Source organism: Nomascus leucogenys, chromosome 12, assembly GCF_006542625.1.
Source record: "Nomascus leucogenys isolate Asia chromosome 12, Asia_NLE_v1, whole genome shotgun sequence".
Taxonomy (NCBI): domain Eukaryota; kingdom Metazoa; phylum Chordata; class Mammalia; order Primates; family Hylobatidae; genus Nomascus; species Nomascus leucogenys.
In genome coordinates, this window is record NC_044392.1 from 39,748,733 (window position 1) to 39,766,276 (window position 17,544).

The window sequence follows — 17,544 nt, forward strand, 5'->3', positions numbered from 1 at the left end:
AGTGAATGATGTTACAAAATCATGCATGGGTACAAGTTCCATTCAAACTGCAAGATAGATCAATGAATTTTTAATGTTACAGAGGATAAAAGTGTCACTGATATGGCTTTAGATTCTATAGGGCAACTAACCTTTTAAGAAATTACCACTTGCTGAGTTTTTATGTAGTATCAAAACAGAATAATTCACAATTATTTGAAAAGGCTATTAAAATACTCCTTCCCTTTGCAACTACTTACCTGCATGAGGATAGATTTTCTTCATATATTTCAACTAAAACAATATATTGCAACAGACTGAATACAGAAATATATAAGAATCTTGTTATCTTCCATTAAATCACATATTAAAAAATCTGCAAAACTGTAAAACAGTGCTCCTCTTCTCACTAATTTTTTTTTTTGGCTTTGGGATATATAATTATTTTCCATTAAAAATGTTATTTAAAATTTTAATTGGTTTATTTTTTTCAAATAAAACATTAAATATTTTAAACATTTCTTAATTTTTATTTCTACTAATGGCCAATGATATTGAGCACATTTTTATGTGCTATTGGCCATTTGTATATCTTCCTTAGGAACAATGTCTACCCAACTAACTGGTTGGGTACTATGCTCATTATTGGGTGATGGGATCATTCATACCCTAAACCTCAGCATCACACAATATGCCAGTGTAACAAACCTGCACATCTACCCCAAATCTAAAATAAAAGTTGAAATTATAAAAAAAGACTAGCCTTAAAAATTAATTCTAATAAATACATACAAATATTTCATATGTATGACAGACAGAAATATGTTTTATTATAGATAAGAATAATGTGTGTTGCTTAACATGACAGAAGAATGTGTAAGTGGGCAACATAGTGATCTATCTACTATAATTTTATGTCATATGTCATATGTTTATATAACATCATAATGATGTTACTAAGATTATACCCAAAAAAGTATTCTCATATACATGTACTATCCTATATTTGAAAATACTTTTTTAATCAAAGTTTTCATTTTTCAGTTTCACACAGCATTGCTTAATTATCTATTTCAAACATAAAATTTTTAAATGTTCTTGTGTAACTGAAGATCATTAGTTTTGTACAAAACTTACAGAATGAACATGTCTCAGCTAATGCATAAATGTATGTCATGATGTGTACATATGCAAAGCAAATAATTAGCATATACTACAACATTAAGGAGATACTTTTAATAAACTAATCAAGCTATTCTGACTTCATTTGTTGTCAGTACTTTTAATCCTCTTTCTAAAAGTATAAGCAGAAATTATATTCATAAGTAACATTTTATTCTTCCTACCATACTGTTTGGTTTTTAGACTTCTAGTAATATAATATAATGATGTAGAGTTTAAATGCAAAAGATTATATTTGACTTAATGGCTTCTTATTGAAAATGTTAACTCCCAGCTCAGGAGGCTCGTAAAAATTGCTTCCTAAGAAGTCTCTTTTCATCTGTTAATTATTTATAAGCAAAAGTTGAGTACTATTCCTCACGTCATCCATAAATTCTTTAAGTGAAATGACATAAAGGAAACCAGTTTTACGATAGCCTAACTGATACAAACAAGAGTTACGTTCCTACAGCATATTTCTGGCTATAAAAACATCACCAAACTTCTAAATAAACACCCCAAGCACTTCTAATATTAAATATTGAAATAAATGTGAGCTATACATTTAATAAAGACTAATAAAAACAAGTAAGATAATTTATGCAATTTTTGGTGAATCAGTAAGTGATGGCGGTCGTAGTGATGCTACGTTAAGTCAATAAATGTTTGTGAAGCAAAAGTTATAAGGATGTGGGAGGAAACTGGAGAAAACCTGTGCAGACACATGGCGAAAACGTGAAAATTCCACACAGACAGTGGCCCCAGCTGGGAACTGATTTTTTTTTCTCATCAATGTTACATAGAAATGAAGCTAAACAAAATGACATTTTTTGAGAAGATGCTGTGATCTGAGACGTTTCTTCAACTCTGGACGGGTGCCTAATAGAAGCATTGAAGTAAGCTGTGGAATATATAGGTCATAGGTTCAATAATTCTGTGCTTATCCCGCAATGTAAAATGTAAAAAAATAGCAGAGAAAAATTTCCACCAATAAATATGCAAGACCCAGAGGAATAAGGCAGTGCAGTTTTGAGTTGACTACATGTACTCTATTTTTTTTCACTTCTTTCTTTTTTATTTGAATGCTTTATATTACTTTTTATTTTTATTTTTTAATTTTATTATTATTATACTTTAAGTTTTAGGGTACATGTGCACAATATGCAGGTTTGTTACATATGTATACATGTGCCATGTTGGTGTGCTGTACCCATTAACTCGTCATTTAGCATTAGGTATATCTCCTAATGCTATCCCTCCCCATTCCCCCCACCCCACAACAGTCCCCGGAGTGTGATGTTCCCCTTCCTGTGTCCATGTGTTCTCATTATTCAATTCCCACCTATGAGTGAGAACATGTGGTGTTTGGTTTTTTGTCCTTGCGATAGTTTGTTGAGAATGATGGTTTTCAGATTCATCCATGTCCCTACAAAGGACATGAACTCATCATTTTTTATGGCTGCATAGTATTCCATGGTGTATATGTGCCACATTTTCTTAATCCAGTCTGTCATTGTTGGACATTTGGGTTGGTTCCCAGTCTTTGCTATTGTGAACAGTGCCACAATAAACATATGTGTGCATGTGTCTTTATAGCAGCATGATTTATAATTCTTTGGGTATATACCCAGTAATGGGATGGCTGGGTCAAATGGTATTTCTAGTTCTAGATCCCTGAGGAATCGCCACACTGACTTCCACAATGGTTGAACTAGTTTACAGTCCCACCAACAGTGTAAAAGTGTTCCTATTTCTCCACATCTTCTCCAGCACCTGTTGTTTCCTGACTTTTTAATGATTGCCATTTTAACTGGTGTGAGATGGTATCTCATTGTGGTTTTGATTTGCATTTCTCTGATGGCCAGTGATGATGAGCATTTTTTCATGTATCTTTTGGCTGCATAAATGTCTTCTTTTGAGAAGTGTCTGTTCATATCTTTCGCCCACTTTTTGATGGGGTTGTTTTTTTCTTGTAAATTTGTTTGAGTTCATTGTAGATTCTGGATATTAGCCCTTTGTCAGATGAGTAGGTTGCGAAAATTTTCTCCCATTTTGTAGGTTGCCTGTTCACTCTGATGGTAGTTTCTTTTGCTGTGCAGAAACCCTTTAGTTTAATTAGATCCCATTTCTCAATTGTGGCTTTTGTTGCCATTGCTTTTGGTTTGCAGATGACATGATTGTATGTCTAGAAAACCCCATTGTCTCAGCCCAAAATCTCCTCAAGCTGATAAGCAACTTCAGCAAAGTCTCAGGATACAAAATCAATGTACAAAAATCACAAGCATTCTTATACACCAATAACAGACAAACAGAGCCAAATCATGAGTGAACTCCCATTCACAATTGCTTCAAAGAGAATAAAATACCTAGGAATCCAACTTACAAGGGATGTGAAAGACCTCTTCAAGGAGAACTACAAACCACTACTCAATGAAATAAAAGAGGATACAAACAAATGGAAGAACATTCCATGCTCATGGGTTGGAAGAATCAATATCGTGAAAATGGCCATACTGCCCAAGGTAATTTATAGATTCAATGCCATCCCCATCAAGCTACCAATGACTTTCTTCACAGAATTAGAAAAAACTAATTTAAAGTTCATATGGAACCAAAAAAGAGCCTGCATCGCCAAGTCAATCCTAAGCCAAAAGAACAAAGCTGGAGGCATCACGCTACCTGACTTCAAACTATACTACAAGGCTACAGTAACCAAAACAGCATGGTACTGGTACCAAAACAGAGACATAGATCAATGGAACAGAACAGAGCCCTCAGAAATAATGCCGCATATCTACAACCATCTGATCTTTGACAAACCTGACAAAAACAAGCAATGGGGAAAGGATTCCCTATTTAATAAATGGTGCTGGGAAAACTGGCTAGCCATATGTAGAAAGCTGAAACTGGATCACTTCCTTACACCTTATACAAAAATTAATTCAAGATGGATTAAAGACTTACATGTTAGACCTAAAACCATAAAAACCCTAGAAGAAAACCTAGGCAATACCATTCAGGACATAGGCATGGGCAAGGACTACGCTTACTCTATTTAAACTGTTTAAAATGTATGAAATAATTTTTAACTGGAATGTTTTGTCTTTCATATTTACTACCAACTAAGACTTAATAAACAGGGAAATTCTTTTTAATCATTTATCAAATGATCTAACTTTTACATATTTAAGAAAATAACTTTTTAAGTACCAAAATCTGGAAGGGTAAATAAAAACATTATGTTCGTGACCACAGAGAATCGGTCTTGAAAAGCAATTTTCAGGATTCTTCATTCTGATACACTAGACTTATTTCTCCCTAACTCTTGGTTAGAAAAGTAATAGAGAATTACTGAAGCTGTTAATAGGGTGACACAGTTGATTTCAAATGGGCTTGTAGAGTGTAAAGATTCAGTACAGATGTTTGGAATAACTTGCAGCTGTTGCAGGGTGACTAGGCTTAATGACATCCTGGGAATACTGAAGGAGAACTGCCTGGAGTACTTTAAAATATTTATATTATTGTGATATGAAAAAAATGTTTAATTAGAAGCCAGAAAACAGCGTAGAAACTTCATTGGCCTTTGTTTAATTCTGAATCAGATTTGTAGATGTCTCAACATACTTACATATTCCTGGGTATACTTATCCACATATATCCTCTGTTGTAACAAAGTGCCTCCTCTAATCAGAAAGGGGAGAAATGATTTTCTTTAGTTTCATCCAGGTTTGGTTTAGCTCAATTTAATTCAGAATACTTTAGAATTTTACCATATGCAAAACACCATAATGGAAAAAGGGTGAATAAAAAACCCTACACTATTCTCAAGAAACTTATTTAGTGAGGATATACATAAAAATACAGAATACAGGCCTGGCACGGTGGCTCACACCTGTAATCCCAGCACCTTGGGAGGCTGAGGCGGGAGCTGAGGCCAGGAGTTCAAGATCAGCCTGGCCAATGTGGTGAAACCCTGTCTCTACTAAAAATACAAAAATTAGCCAGGCGTGGTGGTGTGTGCCTATAGTCCCAGCTACTTGGGAGGCTAAGGCAGGAGAATTGCTTGAACCCAGGAGGTGGAGGTTGCAGTGAGCTGAGATCACACCACTGCACTCCAGCCTGGGCGACAGAGTGAGACTCTGTCTCAAACACACACACACACACACACACACACACACACACACACACACACACACACACAGAATACAATGAGTACTATATAACTGTATTATGGGAATTCAGTGAAATCATGGGGATTTAATTCAGTGTTCAAATATTGCTCCTTGAGAAAAGGCCTAACTGCCTATAGGTACTCTCAAGGTACATTATTCTTTCATCCAGATAAAAACACTGGGTAAATGTCTCAATATTCATGCTAAATCTACCCTCTATTCGGTTTATAAAGCATATGGAGCAGCCCTGAATTAGCAGTACAGAATATTAGTACTCTAGTCTCTCACCAAAAGCCTGGATATGATATTTAAAAGGCTTGCATAAAGCACATGCTAGCCATCCATTCCTGTAAGCATTCTAAGTTCCAAGACCAAGTTGCGTTGTAAGAAGGTTTGGCTCACAATGTTTAGCCTCTCTCTGAATGGCTTTTACTGAATTGTACATTATGAACCAGATGACAAATCAATAAAAATTTACTAGGAGTCAAAAAAAATCTATACTTAATGGAAACCCACATCTCCAAAATATACCACAATAGCAGGTTTTGGCTCAACTCCAAGGATCATCTCAGTTACCTTAGAAATCTTAGTTCCAGAGCAGTGTTGTTTAATAGAAATATACTGTGAGGCATATAAGCAAGCCACATATATAACCTTAAAATTTCGGGCACACAAAATAAAAAACTAAAAGCAAACATGTAAATTTAATTTTAATAATCTACTTTATTTAATGTGTTCAAAATATTATCACTTAACATGTAAGCAACATAAACGTTATTAAAATATTTTACTTTTTCTTCACCCTAAGTCTTCAAAATCTAGTGTGTATTTTACACTTACAGCACATCTCAGTTAGGACTAGCTACATTTCAAGACTAGTGGCTACTGTACTGACCAGTCCAGCTCTAAAAGATAAACTTCTTTTGGGAAATGATCCTTTCAGGCTTCCTCCCTAACAGAAAACTACAGCTCTTCTCCTTTCCCCCTTTTATTCTGTAGGTTTTTTAGGAGCAGCAGCCATGACAAATCTATGTAGCAGTTCTTTGGTGCCGAAGGTTAGAAGGTGGGGGAGGAGTTGGCCAGTAGAATATTTTTATTTATTTTATTTTTTGAGACAGGGTCTCGCTCTGTTTCCCAGGCTGGAGTGCAATGGCACCTTGACTCACTGAAATCTCTGTTTCCCCAGGCTCAAGTGATCCACCTGCCCCCGCCTCAGCCTGTGAGTAGCTGGGACTACAGGTGCACGCCACCACGCCAGGCTAATTTTTTGTATTTTAGTAGAGATGGAGTTTCACCATGTTGCCCAGGCTGGTCTCAAACTCCTGAGCTCAGGCAAGCCACCCGCTTCAGCCTCCCAAAGTGCTAGGATTACAGGCATGTGCCACCAAGCCCGGCTCTTTACATAATATTTAATTCACTAAAAATATTATAGTCCATTCTGAGTTGGAAACATTTCAACTTCTCTTACATTTTGCAGAAAAAAATAACACACAACTTGAAAGGGATGTTAATTTGTTGAAATTTTACTGGTTTGCATATTTCTGAAAGAACTCTCTTCTAATGTAATTTTATTTACTGATTAGAACATAGTAAAGTGCAGTGAAAAGTGCACTAGCCTGAAATGGAAGATGACTTGACTTCTAGACCTTGTTTTGTCACAGATGAGTTGTGTGCTGCCATATATATCTCTGGGTCTAAATTTCTCCATCTATAAAATAAGGGGCTAAAAGTACACCTCTAAATCTCAGACATCTAAAGTGGAAACTATATATTTATTTAAGAAATTCTAAATACTTTGCACTTTCAAAGCAATATTATTTTTCCAATATACTATTGCATAACTTTGTAAAAATGAGATTAAATAATAAAGCTAAAATAAATGGCCAAATTATAAAAGAAATCTAAATTTACCGATAATAGGTTCAATTCCTGTTCATCTGCACCAGCTAGGTTTTCACCAATAAGTAAAAATAACACAACATTCTCTATGAAAGAGAATTCATTAAATTCAGTTTACTAGTGAAACATTTTAAATTTGAGTAACTGGGATTACTAAACTTCACTAATAAAATTCTGCTACTGACTTGAAGACTCATCAAAATAAAGCAAGCAAAGAAAAATATATACAAATGTATAATCATCCAATATGGAGGCCGGGCATGGTGGCTCACGCCTGTAATTTCAGCACTTTGGGAGGCCGAGGCAGGCAGATCACTTGAGGTCAGGAGTTCAAGATCAGCCTGGCCAACGTGATGAAACCCTGTTTCTATCAAAATTATAAAAGTTAGCTGGGAATGGTGGCACACACCTGTAGTCCCAGCTACTCAGCAGGCTGAGGTGGGAGAATCACTTGAAACAGGGAGGTAGAGGTTGCAGTGAGCCGAGATCGTGCCACTGCACTCCAGCCTGGAAGACAGAATGAGACAAATACATCTATCTATTGATTGATCGATAGATAGATGGATGTATTTGGCTTCCCATGGATAATTTCAGTTCAAGGTGAGCAGATATTTATATGTGTTAGCAGTATAGTTTTCTAATGCAGAGAACAGGGATGGTCCAGCACCTATTTCTGTAACTCACTGGGTCCTTTATGTTTTCTCAAAGATCAGTAATTTTTTAAAAATGCCTGATGTCAATGCACTACAGCATTTTCCAGAAATGTTTAAGTGCTGACAGAGGAAGTAGAATTCCCTCCTACTCATACCGAATCACGAAAGCTGAAACAGTTCATCTAATCAGTATAAGACATGAATGCTTTCTTGTACATACTTTTAGAGGTAATTAAATGCTCTAGGAGGAGGGAAAAAGCACTGAGTAATAAAATGATCAGATATGTTGCTAAAGCTATTATGAAGCCCCAACCTAAAAGCAGAGTAAAATCCTATTCTAAATATCTAGACATTCTCACAGTCATATAGGCACATTTCCTCCCAGCTACTTGATCTTTATGTTCCATACTCTAATCACAATTCCTGCCTCAGACAAATATCATTTTCAGAATTAGGAAACAGAGCCTTAAGAATATTTGGGGGAATGGATGTATCTGTTATCTGAATCAGGGGATATCTATCAAATGAAATTATAATATTAGATTGGATTTAAATGCAGATGTTTATCCTCTATAAAAGTAGGCATATACTATATTGCAATGATGTAAAAACATATATGCATTCTTTAAAATAAGTAAAACACACAGATAGTAATGATTTTGTTAGGCTAGTAAACCATACGTGATTTCTCCTTTTATACTTTTCAAATTTCTGAACATTGAGATGGTACTTTTGAAACTAAAAAGCTTTTTATTTTTTTTTTTTGAGACAGGTTCTCACTCTGTCAGCCAAGCTGGAGTGCAGTGGCATGATCTCAGCTTACTACAACTTCCGCCTCCTGGGTTCAAACAATTCTCCCACCTCAGCCTCCAGAGTAGCTGGGACTACAGGTACACACCACCATGCCCAGCTAACTTTGGTAATTTTTGCTTGAGACAGGGTTTCACTATGTTGGCCAGGCTGTTCTTGAACTGACTTCAAGTGATCTGCCTACCTTGTCCTCCCAAAGTGCTGGGATTACAGGCATGAGCCACTGCATCTGGCCTGAAATTAAAAATCACTTAAATTGATCACACAGTTATCTATTAATAGTTGAGACCACTTGGTAAGAATTCTATATAAATACGTAAACCTCATAAAGACTACAAAATAGGCCAGGCACAGCAGCTCACGCCTGTAATCCCAGCACTTTGGGAGGCCAAGGCAGGTGGCTCACAAGGTCAGGAGTTCCAGGTCAGCCTGGCCGAGATGGTGAAACCCTGTTTCTGCTAAAAATACAAAAAAAAAAAAAAAAAAAAAATTAGCCGGGTGTAGTGGTGGGCGCCTGTAATCCCAGCTACTTGGGAGGCTGAGGCAGAGAATTGCTTAAACCTGGGAGGGGGAGGATGCAGTGAGCCAAGATCACGCCACTGCACTCCAGCCTGGGTGACAGGGTGAAACTCTGTCTCAAAAAAAAAAAAAAAAAGACTACAAAACAAATGTTGCCTCTAATAACCAAAGAAAAATTTATAAATGATTCAGTAATTTTTTAAAACTAAGCCCAAACGTTTAAGAAGTTTGAAGTTTAAGAACTTTAAAATTAAGACTCTTCTCCATCATTTATGTGGTTTAAGAAAGACATTTCACTCAGTTCTAAAAATTAGATCTACTAATTTCAACTTCCAATCAAATTTTAGTGGCCTTCATGTTTTAGTTTTAGAATTTAAAACTAAAATTACTTAATTCCAAAATAAGTTTTTAAAATCATTTCTTAAAAAAAAAAAAACAACACCTGCTCAATTCAGCTGCCATCTTAAAAGGAACAAAAAGGTGGCTTCAAGTATCTAGTACTAATAACAGGCAAATGATTCACATTGGATACCATATTTTAACACCAGTTCCTAGTTTATTACTATAAAAGTTTTTCCAACCATTTGCAAGAAAGGGGAAAATCACAAAGGGATTAACTTTTGCAGAAGTAGGGACTTTATAAAGAATTCCAGAGCCAACTTAATTTGACATAGAGTTGGAAAAAAGTGAAAAATGCATATACCAGAAATCTTTAACTACAAAGGACATATTTTCTCAGTAAAAGGCATGCCAGGGATTGGAGAAATTTTATTTCAATCTGTCATAAAGCTTGACAGTTTGAGTAAAAGAAACAAGCAAAAGATGATTATATTATGTGAGGAACAGATATGTTAAGTCTTAGATGATTAACATTAGTTGAAAAATTAAGCAACATTTGTTCTTCCCTTACATTGCCCATTATACACTTGTGTGCAATTAAAGCCTGTCAAATGGTATGAACTGATTTAGGGTTCCTGGCACTTTTCTGAACCAGATAGAACACCTTACAGGGAAAATAAAAAGAACTCTTTTTACTTGAAGGGGGAGGAAGTAAGAAGTCTTTCTATTAGGCAATAGCTTTGCTGTTGTTGCTTTTTAAGCACAGATTTGAAAGACTCAGGCTTTTCAGAAGGTCAACAAAAGAACAGTTTCACTTGTTATCATTTTTCAGGAGTTTACTTCGAAAATAAAGTTTCCGTGGCGGGGCGCAGTGGCTCATGCCTTGTAATCCCAGCATTTTGGGAGGCTGAGGCTGGCGGATCACCTGAGGTCAGGAGATTGAGACCAGCCTGACCAACATGGAGAAACCCCGTCTCTACTAAAAATACAAAATTAGCTGGGCATAGTGTCACATGCCTGTAATCCTAGCTACTCAGGAGGCTGAGGCAGGAGAATCCCTTGAACCTGGGAGGTGGAGGCTGCAGTGAGTCGAGATCGTGCCACTGCACTCCAGCCTGGGCAAAGAGCAAAACTCCATCTCAAAAGAAAAAAGAAAAAAGAAAAAAAGAGAAAGAAAGTTTCTGCTAAACCAGTGTATGATTTTTCTAATCTACATAGGTTAGAATAGACTCACAGTGCAGTAATTTACCTTACCTGCAAATGAAATCTGGAAATGCTGAACTTTAAAAATACCAACCATATAGCTCACTGTTGAGAAGACAATGGCTTTCCCTCAACGAGGTAGGAAAAGAACGCAAAGCCACATTTTAGAGTCTTTAAAGAATGACCGGCTGGGCGCGGTGGCTCACGCCTGTAATCCCAGCACTTTGGGAGGCCAAGGCAGGTGGATCACCTGAGGTCAGAAGTTCGAGACCAGCCTGGCCAACATAGCGAAACCCCGTCTCTACTAAAAATACAAAAATTAGCTGGGTGTGGTGGCATGCGCCTGTAGTCCCAGGTACTAAGTGAGGCTGAGGCAGGAGAATCTCTTGAACCTGGGAGGCAGAGGCTGCAGTGAGCTGAGATCGCTTCACTGCACTCCACACTCCAGCCTGGATGACAGAGTGAGACCCCATCTCAAAAAAAAAAAAAAGAATGACCTGTATAACCTGAGAGGGAAATGCTAATGAGGGACTTTAAGAAATATCTAAGAGACAAAAAGAAAGGGCAATGAAAATCAACTGGGGGAAAAAGTATTATGGGATACAAAGCTTGATGGATTTAGCAGAGACTTAAAGAGACAAATGGATACACCGAAGAAATTCTAAATTGTGTAAAAAGAAATGAAGATGCTGAGATGACAGAAGGTTATGGAAGGACGTCATTTTCCACAGATTCCTCTTTTCATTCTAAGGGAAGTAGATGTCCATTTGTTTAGAATAATTATATTACTCTTTGTTCACTTTTCTTACCCATCAGAGTAGAAAAATATCAAGTGTATGAGCCCATCTGAAGTAGGAAATTATCATCTGAATTGTCCACATCCGAAAATTAAAGCTCAGATAAGCACACTCAGGCCATCATAAAATTTTATAACCAAGTTTTATTTCAATCTGTTAAACTGGAGGCATACAATGACCTAAACATATCCCTTTAAACTCCGTTCCTTGCAAAAAAAAGAAAAATGATGCTGTAAAAGGAAGATTTCTGTAAGTTTGAACAAAGTTTAACGGATAGCAGAACTTTAGGAAAAACTTCACTTAACTTTAAGATTTAGTTTTTAAGTAGCCCGTGAAACCATTCAATGTCGCTAGGGCCATAATAAAGAAACCTTGGCCAACATTCACCTACAAAGCTGCTTTTAAAAACGGCAGTCTTTTCTCCTTGATGGTTTGTCCCCATTCTCCTCACAAAAGGAAAATCAAATAAAAATTACACCAAAAGATGATTCGGTATGAGGATAAGCTGTATGAAATTCTAAATGGTAACACACATTTCCAGTAATTTCATCACCTGTAGAGTCATTAATAACCAGCCTTCTAGGTGCCTAAACAGCTCCGCCAACTCCTGAAGGCAAGTGGGGTGGAGAAAGGCTATCGGTATAGGTTATCACTGTTGGTGCTCCGAGGGATCTTGATCTTCTCAATGTTTTTAAGGATTACATCACTCAAGGTGGCATACTCGTTCCGTAGGTGCAGCAGGATCTGGCGCACACTCAGGTACTCGTTTTCGTCGACCTCTCTACAGTGCGGCGATAATCTTCCACTTGGGGGTATTTCACTATCTTGGATACCAACTTGGCCAGAGTGTTGTAGTAGGTGGAGAAGCCGCATAGAGAGGAGGCTGCTGTGCTCTCCACAGTCCACAGCTGGTCCACAGTGTCTTCCTGGATAGACACCCTGAAGTTGTTGCCCTCCTCCATCTTTGGGATAAGCAGGTGCACCTACATCCGCACTGTGTTGCATTCTTCTCTCAGCAGCTTGATCTCAGGTTTCACCCACTCAATCAGCTCCACCAGATGCTGGTTGCTCCTCAGAAACTGTCCCTCGCTGCCAAGCAGTGCTGGGCCCTTGATGGAGAACTGAGTCAGCAGAAGTGGCAGATTTTGGTTGGGCCCATCTCCCACGTTGCCTGGGGTGGCCAGGGACTCCGGGGTTGGCACCAAATGGATTCTGGACAGGTCTTGTAGCTGGAGCTCCTGAACTCGCTATTCAGCTCCAAGACCTTCTGAGGAAAGAAGATGGACACGAGATCCTTGGCCTCCTGGGCGACACGGGCCCGAAACAAATCTACTTTCCCCTGCATGTCCGGCTCTAGCTTCAGTGGAAAAGCCATGGCTTCTAGAGGCGTCGAGCTTTGGGGTGGACACAACCTGGGTTTTACACCCGCCTTGGCCGGCTGTGCTTGGGCCTCACCGCCGCAACAACTCCCAACATACCACTCCAGAAATCATGTCATAGGGTCCCAGAAGCCCACGCGGCTGGAAAGGAAGTGGTGCAGCAGGAAGTTGCGCCCCCGCCCAAGTCCTCTAGACGCCTTCTGCAGGCTGACCTGCATCCACAGCCCTACCAAAGCGCTGTGTGCTGAGGTTCGGGGCCAATCCGCTAGAGCATCGAGGACCACGTGTTAGCGGAGAACCAGCCAGATTTAGTTCCCGAAGCCGCCCTTCTACCTACCTGTCGGCCTGGCTGGCGGGTCGCCTGACTGTGAAAGACAGTTCCAAAGAATGTCATTTAAGTAAGCATTGTGAAGACCTGTTAATGGCAAGGCGGCATACTGACATGGGAGCTCAACAAATCGACAATCCCTGGGTCAAAAATATACAATCTCTTTTGAAAAGAACCTCACCAAATGGGCTCTCCAGAGCATGGTTCACTTCTGGGGAGCCCTAAGTCACACCTTTACAGGTAACCTGGACCTAATCCTTGCTTTCTCCCTAGAAAATCAGAAGTGGTTCATTTCACTACGGTATTTAAATCAGGTTAGCAAACTTCCAAGATCTTTAATTTACATTACAAATGTTAAGTTATATGACTCCTTCTAAACTCATCTTTTTGGGGACAATTAACAAAACCTGAATCTGGACTCTAGATTAAAGATCAAGGTCAAATTACCTGAATTTGACAGCTGCATTGTGGTTATGGAGGTGAATACCCTTGTTTCTAGGAAATACTACATTTTTAAGGTATAAAGTGATATAATGTAGTATTTAACCTGTTCTCAGAGAGTTCACAAAAATAAATTGTATGTGTGTAAAGAAACAGAATGAGGGAAAATGTTAAAAACTGATATATCTGCATAAAGGGTGTATGGGAGTTCAGTATTCATGTGACTTTTCTGTAAGTTTGTATTTCAAAATAAAAAGTGAAAAAATTACCTTTTCCCTAAAGGCTTTCAGAATTATAAAGACAAATTCTGTGCTTTTCTAAAATTTCATTCTACTTATTTATATTCATTTTCCTTCCCCTGAAATATTTTCCTTTTGTTCTTTGTAATACCACAAAATCCATGCTTTTGACTTTTATACTAAAATGATTGACGTTTAAATCAAAAAGATTCTCAAGATGCTTTAGTACAGTTAGGTTCATATATAACTGTCACCTCAGACTGTAAACTCGAGGACAGGGGCCAAGCCTTGATTTGTTTCCATTGTATCTGGCACAATGCCTGGCATGGAGCAGGTACTCAATACACGTCTGATGAAATGATCTTCAATTAGTAAGATTTTGGATAACCATAACTTCCCGTGATTTAGAACTCAGAAGAAACTGTCAATAAGATAAACATGTTGTTATAGCTTGGGTTCCCCAGCAAGCTGACTCTGAGAGTGTGCTTACAGGAAGTTTATTAGGGATTGTTCTTGTGATAAACACCTGTGGAAGGGAAGCGACAGCAGAGGGAGACGCTGACTTCAGTACAATCTCAAGGCCTCAGCGGACCCCATGGAAAACTGGGAAAGGTCCTTCAGGGTTGTCTTGAGTTGGGGACAAGGCAATTCCTGAAGAACGTTGTCTGGAAGCAGGACTTCCAGCTGTTGGGAAATAACCCTTTAGTCCTGACAGGGAACTTGGGGAATGCATTATAGCTTCAACTATACACATGTGCCATATTAGGATACCTATACTAACAAGGCAGCAATCTGTGTTCAAGACAAGTATGTTCAGTCCCAATTAGGAGTTGAAAATCAAAGATGGTTTCTGTGTTCAGATTGCTTCAAGGCTTGTAGGAGTGTGATAAAGGATGTGGTAAAGAGAATTATATACGCATGGTACATGAGGGAGGGGATAAGGGTGTATATGTATGTGGTTGTATATGCGGTGGAGGTATTGGGGAACTACTGGCAAGCTGGATCTCAAGGTATAAGGGAAAGTGTCAGGAAATAAGGCAGGAGAAGTATGGACCAGATCATGGAAGCTGGCCCCTGTTTGCCATGCTTAAGGAACTTGGATTTAATAGAAGCCAACCAAGGAATTTAGGCAGGGAAAAATACATGATGGATGATATGAAGGATGGAGGTGGATTTGAAGGAGAGACTAAAGGAAGAGAGACTGCTGCCATAGTCCAAATGAGGAAGTATGCCTCATTTAAAGCAGTGGTGATGAGGTTGAAGAGACATATCAAGAGAGCTTTATAAAGTAAAATTAACAGTACTTGGTGATAGTTTTGGATGTAGAGAAATGAGAAAAGGTAGAATTAAACACTATGTAATTTTTTTTTTTACCTAGGGAAAGAATTTTTATTTATAGTTACATTAAACCTCCCCCAAGAGGTGAATTAGATACACATTTTTACACACTCATATTTACTACATTTAAGCTATGGGAATTTAGATAAGGCTATCAAACCGAAAAGGAAAATTAAATATTGACAATTTTCCCAAATCCTGATCTTCTTCATAACTTTGGCTATAAAAGATTACTATGTAATTATTATGGAAATTCCCTTTTACACCCAAAACATCTTCAATGGTATATATGGTTTAACAAATGGTTACTCTATTTTCAAAAAGTAAATATTTCTAGTTGCTCTTTTAAAAAAGCAGGGACGTTTCTTTCAATAATTAATGCAGCCATTTATATGGAATTATTTTTTTTAGCTGTCTGATGATAGACTATGAAATCCTTTAGGGGATTCAGCTGTTCTTTTTTCTGGTATGATGTAAGAGTTTTATTTATTCATAATGTTTCCTGTTCTTGTTAATGAGAGTAATGGTTGATAGGAAAATAACAGCCCCTAATTTTGCTTCCCTCATAGACCCTCAGCAATCAGCAGTTGTTTTTTAAAAAGTTATTTAATGCACTTGCATGCCTTGATTTGATCCATGAAATTAATACTGAATGCTAACAGGTGGTGGAATGTCAGGGACAGCTGTGTAGAGTATAGTCTTGTTCAAGTCCGTTTCTCCTTTCTCCACAGCCCAGCAGGATTCATCATGTACTGGTGCCAATAACTGACACACCACTCTTCTTTTAGGAATACTTAACAGATTTATGGATTGATTTATCCTTTGATATGTCCTCCAACTCTGAAACCCTGTGAAGAAGCGATTCTGGGGTCCTATGTGTGAACTCCATTTATAGAACCTATTCTAAGCAACACATTATATCACAACTATTAGACATAAAGGTAGCCTTGAGCTATGGATTGGGATTTAATCCTTAGAAATACATATTTTTCACTGATTTCTCTGTCTAAAAAAGTTAGGAGAAATATAACTAGTGGGACTAAATCTAGATCATCTTAAAACTCTGATGGGTGATAACAATTATCCCCTTTACAAAGTTCTTCATCTCCAGGTTGCAGTGGATCTTACATTATCTAGCCCAAGGGCTTTATTTACCTCTTATGAACACACTTGGTAGTGAGCATCATAAAATGCTTCAGGCCGAGTGCAGTGGCTCAAGCCTGTAATCCCAGCACTTTGGGAGGCCAAGGCAGGCGGATCAGTTGAGGTCAGGAGTTCGAGACCAGACTGGCCAACGTGGTGAAACCCTGTCTCTACTAAAAAAAACACAAAAATTAGCCAGGTGTGGTGACATATGCCTGTCAGCCACTTGGGAGGCTTAGGCAGGAGAATAGATTGAACCCGGGAGGTGGAGGTTGCAGTGAGCTGAGATCACACCACTGCACTCCAGTATGGGTGACAGAGCGAGACTCCCTCTCAAAAAAAAAAAAAAAAGCTTCATTTTACAATGTAGTTGGGGTTGACAAATATATCACTTCCCTTCCTTCATTCTTTCTCCTAGACCACTGCAAGTTAAGAGTACAGAAACAAACAATGTAGAGGTACTTGCTGCAATGTCTCTTTGTCGACTGTAGTTGCCAATTCAGTGTCTCTAGAACTGTCTCCAAATCTAACATGTGCATGCATGCCTTTAAATGAAGAGGAGCGGCAATACAGGACTCTGGTTAAGTCCATGAAGTTGGCTTAACATGTCGAATCCTGACTTTGCTACTTATTAGCTGTGTGACACTGGCTAAGTTATGCAACCTCTCTGTGCTTCATTTTGTAGTTGTAAAACTATAAGTACACTTACGCACCACATAATGATGTGTCTGTCAACAATGGACCGCATGTACTATGGTGGTCCCATAAGATTATAATGGAACATATATAGAAATATGATACATGGCACTTAATGTTGGCGATGCAGATCAAGTAGGGGAAATGACTGACATTCAGTAATACGGCTAAGAAATTTGGTTTTCCATATGAAAAAATAAATATAAATAAAGATATACACCTAGGTTTGTGTAAGTATACTCTATGACATTTGTACAATGAAGAAATTGCCTGACCATGCATTTCCTAGAACATATCCCATTGCTAAGTGATGCATAACTGTATAAGATGTTTCTAGAATTTAGTTTCTGTATGTATTTAATAAACGTAAGTCAATGCTGGAGAAAATTTCTTCGTTTAACAGGAATTGCAAACAATTACAGAGTTACCTTCCTGAAATGCAAGTCCG

The 17,544-nt window shown here is 38.0% G+C and overlaps 2 protein-coding genes across 3 annotated transcripts in view; both read right to left on the bottom strand.

The window, feature by feature from the left end:
- ATF6 (activating transcription factor 6) overlaps positions 1-17,544 on the bottom strand; it is a 214,357-nt gene that overhangs the window by 64,383 nt on the left and 132,430 nt on the right. The window lies entirely within an intron of this gene.
- LOC101175891 lies at positions 11,653-13,008 on the bottom strand. The gene has a single exon (XM_012511497.2). The coding sequence runs from the start codon at positions 12,535-12,537 to the stop codon at positions 12,166-12,168; it is 372 nt and encodes a 123-aa protein (XP_012366951.1). The 5' UTR covers positions 12,538-13,008; the 3' UTR covers positions 11,653-12,165.

Bases quoted from the DNA above. Each gene is read 5' to 3' on its own strand.
- LOC101175891 (XM_012511497.2), bottom strand. From the start codon at position 12,537: ATGCAACACAGTGCGGATGTAGGTGCACCTGCTTATCCCAAAGATGGA.